The sequence below is a fragment of the Schistocerca serialis genome, chromosome 6, assembly GCF_023864345.2.
Source record: "Schistocerca serialis cubense isolate TAMUIC-IGC-003099 chromosome 6, iqSchSeri2.2, whole genome shotgun sequence".
NCBI lineage: Eukaryota > Metazoa > Arthropoda > Insecta > Orthoptera > Acrididae > Schistocerca > Schistocerca serialis.
The window spans coordinates 488934617-488945461 of record NC_064643.1 but is presented as its reverse complement, the minus strand read 5'-3'; the positions used below and the strand labels follow the sequence as shown (position 1 = coordinate 488945461).

Below are 10845 nucleotides of genomic sequence, written 5' to 3'. Positions count from 1 at the left end.
ATCGTTTGTAAGGTCCCAGTATTAGTTTCCAGGCACAATAATTTGAGGAAGGTTTGGATAAATGGGCACACGAACTGAAGACTTCTTCAGAAAGTCCCTCATGATTACAGGGGTCTTTCCGAGACTGGAGCCGGCCGGGGTGGCTGAGCGGCTCTAAGTGTTACAGTTTGAAACCGCGCGACCGCTATGGTCACAGGTTCGAATCCTTTCGTCGTGCATGGATGTGTGTGATGTCTTTAGGTTGGTTAGCACTCTAAGCGCCAAGCCCGTAAAATTTACGGGCCTGGGATCGCGCGAAAATCACCAAGCCCGTAAAATTTACGGGCCGCTACATTTAATTTCATTCAAAACACTGCAACGTTATTTCTACGGGTTTGGCCAGCGCTATACGTTTTTCAGATGTTTATTAACAAAATGCGTCCATAGATGTCACGGCAGCGCTGTAATTCATGTTAAAACTTATCTTTGCGTTCTCAGTCTGTATATCATTCAGTTGTTTGTCATCATGTTTCGGCGCGGTTTATCAGACGCAGAAATTGCGGATTTGATCAATCATAGCGACACTCTGGATAATGTAGAGAGTGATTCAGACGATTCTGAATGCAATGGTGTGTTTGAAGGTACGTATTTCCGAATTTTCCACGTAATTGTGCAGTACGCACATATCTGTTGAACATGTGTAAACGATGTATGTAGTTACACATAATGTGATATTCTTTTTAGAAGACGAGATTGATGACAGTTTGTCTTCAGATGAAGACGAGAATGATGTTGAAGGTGTTGCTTCAAATCCAGCAGCTGTGCCGTATCCGAAAGACAGTGAGTGGACTGCAGTTGACACCTACCGACCTCTGCCTGTCAACACGACACCCAGGCAGATACTAGTGGATATTGATGAGTCGAGTTCTGTACTGGATTGCAGTAAAGTGTTCCTTACTGACAGTGACGTAAATGAACTCAAGAGACAGACAAATTTGTATGCATCACAGACAATACAGAAGAAAAGAAGAGGAAATAATCTGAAGCCCCATTCAGTTTTGAGTTCGTGGAAGCCAGTGACTATAAGTGAGATGAGGCGTTTCTTGGGTATTATTTTCCACATGTGTGTTTCGAAAAAGCCCAAAATTGCGGACCATTGGAGCACTAATCCTGTTCTTAGTTGTAACTTTTGTCCCCATGTCATGAGCCGTTTGCGTTTCACTCAGATACTGTCATGCTTGCATCTTGTTGACAATTCAAATCAGAAAAAACCAGGCGAAGATGGATTTCATCCACTTTACAAAGTTTTGCCATATTATAATAATTTGAAGGAGCGATGTATCCAGGCATATCGTCCCTCAGAAAAAGTGACAATTGATGAAGGAATTTGCCCATTTCGAGGTCGTGTGAGTTTCCGTGTTTACATGCAAAATAAGCCTCATAAGTATGGACTGAAAGTATATGCTGTTGCTGAAGCCAGTAGTGGCTATGTTGTAAATTTTGAAGTTTATGCTGGTAAGCATATTGTTGACAATTCTTCGTCTGCGGTTATTTTGCGATTGTTGTCTGACAGCAGCTTGCTGAACAAAGGCCACACTGTGTATTTAGATCGATTTTATTCCAGTCCAGAGCTATTTCAGCAACTGGCAGAGAAAGGCACTGGAGCTGTTGGTACTGTGAACAAATCCAGGAAAGGATTGCCTAAAGATTTAGTATCTGCTAAGCTGAAAAAGGGCGAAATGTCTTTTCGGCGTAAAGATAATGTATTGGCAATGAAGTGGAAAGATAAGAGAGATGTGTATACATTGTCTACAAGGCATCAAGCAACATTTGGTACGCATACTAAGAGAAATGGGTCTGTAGTATTGAAACCACTTCAGGTACTTGATTACAACCTCAATAAAATTGGAGTGGATATTGGAGACCAACGCCTGCAGTACAATCCGTTCCAGCACAGAACTGTGAAATGGTGGCGAAAATTATATTTCCATTTGCTGCTTATGGGAGTATCAAATGCATTTTGGCTGTACAATGCAGTGCACAGGAAGAAAATTACAATAACAGACTTTATAACAGTGCTTGCAGTTCAGCTTGTTGAAGACGACACACTTGAATTCATTCCAAGAAATGAAGGAACTGTAGGTCGGCTAACAAAGAGACATTTTTTGCAGCACATACCTGCAACTACTAAGAAGTATGCTGCTCGTGTGTGTCACGTGTGCAGTTCCAGGAGCAAGAAACAGAGTGGCAAGGCTTCTCGCAAAGAGACACGATACGAATGTGAACAGTGTGGCGTTGCACTCTGCCTGGAACCTTGCTTTAAAATTTTCCACACTAAAAAACAATATGATTCTGTGTGAAATTTATATGTAATACTGTATACTATCAGAAACATGTAATGTAGTGCCACAATTTTGGTTAAAAATAAATCACAATTGTATTCCCTTATTCGTATGACTTTTTCTAAATTCTTAAAACATCTAAGTGATTTCTATAACTGTACCTTAAAGCTGTGCATTGTAAAGTAGTTTCTTTCACTCAGAATTAAAGTAGAAATGTGCAGCTTCAAGATGGTACCAAATTTGCCACAATCCAAACAGTAGATTTGATGCAGTAATTTTTTTAATATTGGTAAAATTGCCCGGTTTCTAGGGACGGGTGCATAAAATAGGCCTGGTACAGAGAGTGTTAGGTTTAAGTAGTTCTAAGTTCTAGGGGACTGATGACTTCAGAAGTTAAGTCCCATAGTGCTCAGAGCCATTTGAACAGGAAATGGGCAACTAGCGCAAAATGACAGATTAACCGCGTGCGAGACATAGTGCTCTGTTGAAAGGAAATTACACCAACAAGAAATTGGAGAATCGCTGGTGTGAAATGCTAAATGAAGTTTATAGTGGTCCATGGCTGGGCGATCAACATCTTCCAAGGCTGACAGAACGTTGTCATTGGGCCTGGAGGTCCTAGAATAACACAATGTTGTTCCTTCTCCATGTAATTTGAAACAATTTAACTCTTCTGTTCGTTTACGACTCCTTCTTCCTTGATCTAACTTTATTTCATTCAACTCCGTGTCGATGTTACTTTTATGCTGCTCAGATCCCATTGGATCCCAATACCTTAGTAAGCGTTGCCATGTGATTTAATACCACCATTTAAATGCAACATCCTCTAATTTGTTCTATGAGAACTAACTACGATACACCAATGCACAATTATATTGTCGAACGGACTACTAATAATGTAATACTACTTTTCATCGTTTTCATTATTGATTACCACATACGGTAGCATCTGATGGTCAAAAGGCTGCCTGGAATATTAGAAAATATCTACACTATCTCGCTGTTCTACAACGATGTTTTTACTATGGGATTTGCTCATCATCCAAATTTTTATCGTGCCGAGTAGGCGGAATACGCACTAGCAGAGTGTAAACTACTTTTCGAATACAAAAACACACTCTTGCCAAAGGGTCAGTCTATGTTTATGAATTTTACTTACGTGAAAAGCACACAGGTTCTTAGACAGGATCGGTTTGTTATTTAAATGAATTTCAGTGTATCCACATAAGCTTTTGACCAGTCCGTGACTCAGACATTAAACTTCAGTAGTGAAAGTACGTGTAAAGGGCGTAATGTAGGAAGTCAGCAAGTATTTTCTGAAAATCTATCCATTTAAACTGCTGATGAAGACGTTCTGTACTTTACCATTCTGACTGTAAGAATTCGGGACTGAAGTAATGACAATGGCCGATTTTTCGGTCGCGTTGGCAATCGTGACGTGGACCGTACATTAGGCGTATTCCAAAGTTAAATTCTCATATACATGCTTCCTACCGATTCGAATATATCGGAGCGATAATACAGTATTACAAAGAAGAACACATTTAGCAAACTGCCTACAACCGGATTATGAACAGCACCAAATAGCAATAACCCTCCACAATACGAAATATGATTGTTTGCGGATTAAAGATGCAGTGTCCAAATACAATTCATTTCTCGTGAGAAGTGCATATTAAAGGAAACTATCTTTTTCTTTTTTTTTTTTTTTTTTTGGTCATCAGTCTACTGACTGGTTTGATGCGGCCCGCCACGAATCGAATTCCTTTCCTGTGCTAATCTCTTCATCTCAGAGTAGCACTTGCAACCTACGTCCTCAATTATTTGTGTGACGTATTCCAATCTCTGTCTTCCTCTACAGTTTTTGCCCTCTACAGCTCCCTCTAGTACCATGGAAGTCATTCCCTCATGTCTGAGCAGATGTCCTATCATCCTGTCCCTTCTCCTTATCAGTGTTTTCCACATATTTCTTTCCTCTCCGATTCTGCGTAGAACCTCCTCATTCCTTACCTTATCAGTCCACCTAATTTTCAACATTCGTCTATAGCACCACATCTCAAATGCTTCTATTCTCTTCTGTTCCGGTTTTCCCACAGTCCATGTTTCACTACCAAACAATGCTGTACTCCAGACGTACATCCTCAGAAATTTCTTCCTCAAATTGAGGCCGGTATTTGATATTAGTTGACTTGTCTTAGCCAGAAATGCCTTTTTTGCAATAGCGAGTCTGCTTTTGATGTCCTCCTTGCTCCGTCCGTCATTGGTTATTTTACTGCCTAGGTAGCAGAATTCCTTAACTTCATTGACTTCGTGACCATCAATCCTGATGTTAAGTTTCTCACTATTCTCATTTCTACTACTTCTCATTACCTTCGTATTTCTCCGATTTACTCTCAAACCATACTGTGTACTCATTAGACTGTTCATTCCGTTCAGCAGATCATTTAATTCTTCTTCACTTTCACTCAGGATAGCAATGTCATCAGCGAATCGTATCATTGACCATGCTATAAACATGTGACTGGACAGTATAAATAAAAATATCTTCAAAAATTACGAACGTTAGCAAGCAGTGTGACGTCACGTAAAATTATTTTTCTCCGTGTATTTCGAACACGATGCTGCAATTATAGTCAGTAATACCTAGTATTACATTTCGAAATGAAATCACTGTTCACGAAAGATAAATAAAATGGAGTAAATTATTCCTTATAAACATTGATAAGCAAAAGGGCAGGTTTGTGACACATCTGGTACGGCATGCTGGAAAAGTTAACGTGGCATCTTAAGGATCAGTAAAGGACAATAGTAGTCCCACATCGATGATGTTTCGTATAATGATTGGCACGCTGACACTTGTTGATGGCCTAGCATTGAAACCTGCAGCTATTTGCGGAAGAGTTACGTTTCTGTCACGTTGAACAATTCTCTTCAGTCGTCATTAGTCCCGTTCCTGCAGGATCTTTTTCAGCATCAGCGATGTCCGAAATTTGATGTTTTCCCCGATTCCTGATCAACACGGTACACACGTGAAATGGTCGTATGTGAAAATCCCCACTTCATCGCTACCTCAGAGACGCTGTGTTCCATCGCTCGTGCGCCGACTGTAACATCACTTTCAAACTCGCTTAAATCTTGATAACGTGCCCTTGTAGTAGTAGTAACAGATCTAACAACTGCGCCTGACACTTGTTCTCTTATATAGGCGTTGCCGACTCCAGCGCTGTATTCCGCCTGTTTACATGACTCTGTATTTGAATACGCATGCCTACACCAGTTTTTCCGGCGCTTCAGTGTAGAAGGTGTTGGGTTTAATTGTTACGCTGAAATGAAATAGCAACATGGAAGTAACTTCGTCCACAGGACTCGACGGGTACATCGGTACCACCGACCTCCATGTTATCTAAATACACATCCACATGGATACTCTGCTAATCATACTTAAGTGCCTGGCAGAGGGTTGATCGACAGGGTAGCAGACTAGCAACCAACATAAATGTGCAATAGCATCATGTAAGTAAGAAAATAAAAAATAACCCACTGAAGATAGTACAAAAAGTGCTGAAACATGTCTTGCTTTATCACTACAATCTCGAACACCGAGTGGAAAAATCGACCGCCTATATCTACCGTAAGAGCTCTGCTTTCCATTATATCATTATGATTATCGTTCCTCCCTATGTAGTTCGGCGTCAACAAATTACTTTCGCATTAAGAGCAGAAAGATGGTGATTGAAATTTCGTGAGAAGGTTCCGCTGCAACGAGAAACGCCTTTGTTTTAATGGCGTCTATCCCATAGCCTGTACCATGTCATGTCGACGTTCAAAGAAGAGCAGCATGCTTTGTATTATCGCGATATACGGGTGAGAGTGTCACGGACACGATATAGAATACGGGATAGACACCCTTAAAACAAAGGCGTGTTTCGTTGCAGTGGAATCTTCCAGTGGTATCACTGGACGCAGTATGGAGGAGCGTGGGTCAACACACCGCTCTCCTGGCCGTTGTCAGTTTTCGCGACCTGCGGCCGCCACTTGTTAGTCAAGTAGCTCCTCAATTGGCCCCGCGAGGTTGATTCCACTGATTTCCGGTCCTACCACGAAGGAAAAATTAATGGCGGTATCGGAAATCGAACATAGATCCTCCGCATGCCAGCCTGCCTTGATGACTACTCACTTACGAAGGTGGACATAATGTTATAAGACTGGCAAAATAATAGAAGCCAATATTAAACCAGTCGAAAAATAATCGTGTTGTGTACTCAACGACTCCCATCCTATCATGCCGGACGCTTGGCACATTTGATCATGACGCTGTACGCAGAACTCTTACACTTCTGAAACGATGAAGTTTTCGCAACTACTCACAGTCAACCATAATTGAAATGTGATTTCTGAATGAGGAACCTGCTGCTCAATACTTCTCCATAAATGGAATGTAGACCACAATACTGCTACCTACATCGTGTGGTAGTGCTGATATGCAGTTGTGTATCCAAGCAAGTTCTACAATCATGCCAATTTGACAGTTATTTCTCAACACTACCGGAGTGTCACAAATGTAGTGTGCATAAACACTGCTTGAAAAAAAACAAAAAACAAACTGAAGCGGCTGGAAGACGTGTAAATGTAGCTTCATACACTTACACATCATTTGTGGGTATGTAAATGATTAGAGTTGTAATTGTCCTTGACCGGTATAATGGGCAACAGGCTGGTTTGGTGTCGTTACCTGGCCTGTTAATGCACATGAAGGGAGTGAACGGCATCATATGTTGATTGATCACTGGGAAGGACACAGAGGTGCAGCACACTTGTGCAATGCAGCGTCTTCACAGCCTGGCAGACGTTGAAAAGGGTCTTGCCTTGTTGTAGGTCTCCATTTGACTCTTTGATCTAATCGTACAACATATAGCTATGTAGGGCATTCTGATGTTACAGTGACTGGAAATTAGAGTGAAAGAAAAATTACGGACAGGCTAGTTCGTTGTCGACGATCTCGATATTGTGCACCAAGCAGATAGAGACCCCTTCAGATCTATGCTTGCCATTCGAGAAAATGCTGTGGACCCGTGCCACATTCTGTATTATCCCGCGCCACTAGCTGGGGTGCAGGGGCACGTGAAATAGGCCTTACCGTCCCAGCTGTAGGCTGCCATTTAACACCTTCGTGGCAGGGAGGCAAAGACTGATGATGAATGGCGTCGCATTGTGTTTAGTATGTCAGACGCCCATTCTCAATGAGTATGTCGGCGATTGGAGAGAGGTTCCGCTCTTCGAATGTTTTGGAGGGGCACAGCGGTGTTAAGTTTAGCGCCACAGTGTGTGAAGCCATAAAGTTACTTCAAGTCAAAACTGGTATTGGTTGAGATAACTCTGATGCCACAACGGTATGTCGTGGACATCCTGCATCCTCATGTGTTAACTCACGTGCTATAGTTTTCTGGTGCTATTTTTCAACATGACGATGGTGGTCCACACGTGACAAGTATCTGTATGAGCCATGTGCACGACGCTGAAACGCTCTCATGCCTAGGACGAAACCGAGATCTGTCCTAGTTAGAATGTCTATGGGACCAGATTGTGTCCAATCAGGGAGATCACGGATACAAGCGTTGTGGACCAGCTTCCCTCAGGGAGGGAAATGAAAGTTTTTATGACACTCTTCCCAACCAAATCAGGCCATGCATTGAGGCCAGAGGGAATGAACGACATACTGATCAGTGGACAGGTATTGCCAAGCTCTTTCTTAAAATGACTCGATGTAAACTGAAGTAGCATATCCCTGTCCCACACTTATATTGCTGACTGAGGGCACTGTACTGAACAACATTACATCAGCATTTACTTCATATGCAGGACAATAACTACAGGTGTTGGAGTAAAACGTTTCGAGCTTGGTTCTTACCTCCAAACACATGTGGCAGGAGCAAGCCATTAACGCTTACTTTCGCATGGGCAGGGGGCAGGAAGGAATGGATTTAGAGAGAAATGTCAAGGTGCAGACAGAGGGGCTGAAAGAAATAGCGAATGGAGGAGAAATATGTAGAGAGGGAATAGGAGGAGCAAGGGGAGGAGGAGGAGGATGAGGATGTGGATGAGGCTGACAGAGCTAGGAGCAGGAGAATATGGATAAAGAGCTAGGAGGGAGAGGAAAATGATAGGGAGAGGGAGCAAGATTAGATGGATAGGGAGTGGGGGCAGGAGGTATTGAATTGGGAGAGGTGGGATGGAGAGACAGAGAGTGGGGGCAGGAGGAGATAGGAAAGGAGAGGTTGACAGGATGAGATTCACAGGGTAGTGGACCGGGAGGAAATAAACAGAAAAGAGATGTGAGAGTAGAAGATAGACAATGAGAGAATAGGGCGCAGGATGAGACAGACAGATAGTAAGAATGACAAGGAGGAAGAGTTGGACAGACTGATAGGTAGCAGGAGAAGACAGAGAGAGTTTGATAGGAGGATGGGTGGGGGGGGGGGGGGTAAGAGATGAAGAGAGAGAGAGAGAGAGAGAGAGAGAGAGAGAGTGCAGTGGAGGAGACAGACTGAAAGAGGGAGTGGGGGATACAGACAAAGAGTGAGTTGTAGGAAGAGATTGACAGAGAGATTAGAAAGGAGGGATACAAAGAGAGAGGAGGGAGGAGAGTGATGTTCAGGAAGCATGTGGAGTATGGATGGAGGCAGTCAGCCCATGAAAAGGTTGTGTGGTTGGGAACATAGGTGGAAGGGAGTAAGGGTGTGAGGTGAAAGATATAAAACAGCCTGTGTGTATCTATGTAAGTCTGAGATCTCCCCCACAGCCGTGAATCGATTTCAACAACATTTTTCACACAAACGTCAGGAGTCAGCACTGTGGGGATTATAGCCTCCTATCTCTATTAGGACTGGAGACAGGTCAAAATTGTGTTTATTCAACCCCTCCCATAGAGACTGCCTGGGACAAAAGGCGTGTTGCATGGGAATAGTAGTGGCCTGTTTTATCTGCCACCATCACTGAGACCTTTCCATGGAGAGTTTCTATACTTATACATACCAAAACTGGAAACAGGATAATCTGCCCATGTCCAGCATCTACCCATGTCCAGCATCTACCCGCAACTACTTGGTCCAGGTTTGTTCACATTCTGCATGCCTTGTAGGAATCTGTAGAGGAGAGGGGGAGGGGGGAGGCGTTCAGAGCCTCCTGTATCCCACACAGGCAGAGATACGGTCTGGCCAAAAAAGAGTTTCCTACCACTGACGTGAGGCTGCCATGCTTCAAAGGTTTGTTGTGTGACTAAAATCGGCATGCCTTTTAGGCACTGAGTGTCTTAGGGGGAGGATAGAGAGAGGATGCGGTAGAAAGGCATATACAGAGAGAGAGAGGGGAGGATGAGACCGATAGGAAGATCAGGGAGGAGGACTTGGGCAAACAGAGATGTGGAAAGAGGTAATGGATGGAGGGAAAAGGAGGAGTAGATGGGTAGAGAGAGGAGAGATGAGGATGTGGACAGAGAGGGGGAGAAGAGGATGGACAGAGAAAGAACAGGAGGACATGTCAGCAATATCTGTTTCCTAAAAGTTGTTAACAAACTCTTGATGAACCTATAAATATTTAAAAACTGGCTAAGGTAATCATTTTTAAGTACTGAGAGATGATCATCAATCGTAACTTGAAAAATATTACGGAGAACGATCTGGTTATATATAACTGATCCAGCCAGAGGCCTTTGAGCTACTGGTAGATGATGAGGGCCCATACTCCGAGGAACGTAGGGGACGATGCGGGAGACCGGCACCGCTACTGGTAGAGATCGAGCAAAATACTATGGCCTCAGCGCAGAAAGGCATGCATTCTCGTCCTCCGTTATGAACGACTGCATTCGTTTGATTTGAAGGGTCTTGCTGCCTCAGTTTACAGGTCACCTTCTGACCTGTATGATTCAAGCGTTCTCACTGCTGTCTCCTTACTACATAGCATCGCAGTCTTCTCACACCATATCTGCATACCATTTTCCTCAGAACCAGGCATATTTAATTATACGCAGTGCTATTTAATTCGTCATAAAAGCAAACTAGAACGTAAACATTTCATCAGAAACTATACTGAAGAGGGTTCCAGGAACTGCTAGCTATTCAAGTCACACAATAAAGAGAACAAATGAGAAAAGTAAACACGTGCCTGCAAGGATTCATTAATTCAGCAAAGATGCGGAAGAAAGAGTATAAAATTTTATGTTTATGTTGCACTGATGAACAATTTATCAGGGGAGGACACGTAATTTCTATGTGACACATGTTCTTTAATTTACGTAGTCTGTACTGTAGTAACGATATTATCTGCTACACTACATTTTTACACACTTTTTTGTTCTGAGAGAGTCCCTTCAGGCACAACTTCAGCACTGTGCACTTCTATGGATGAGATTTCGGGTCACTGGTTCAAGTCCTCGATTTGTTTCTCAGAACGTCCTCGAAGTTGGTTGCAACATTTCTGCAATACACTGTATAATGTATCACTGTGGAACAGAGCTTGTAAAATATTG

The 10845-nt window shown here is 42.7% G+C and overlaps 1 protein-coding gene across 1 annotated transcript; it reads left to right on the top strand.

The window, feature by feature from the left end:
• Window positions 1-686: 686 nt before the first annotated feature.
• Window positions 687-2339, top strand: LOC126484948 (piggyBac transposable element-derived protein 4-like). Its single transcript, XM_050108549.1, has one exon. It carries the CDS (start codon window positions 687-689, stop codon window positions 2337-2339), a length of 1653 nt encoding a protein of 550 aa, XP_049964506.1.
• Window positions 2340-10845: the final 8506 nt, after the last annotated feature.

Excerpts from the sequence above, each read along its gene's own strand:
- LOC126484948 (XM_050108549.1), top strand. The coding sequence starts at position 687 with ATGTATGTAGTTACACATAATGTGATATTCTTTTTAGAAGACGAGATT.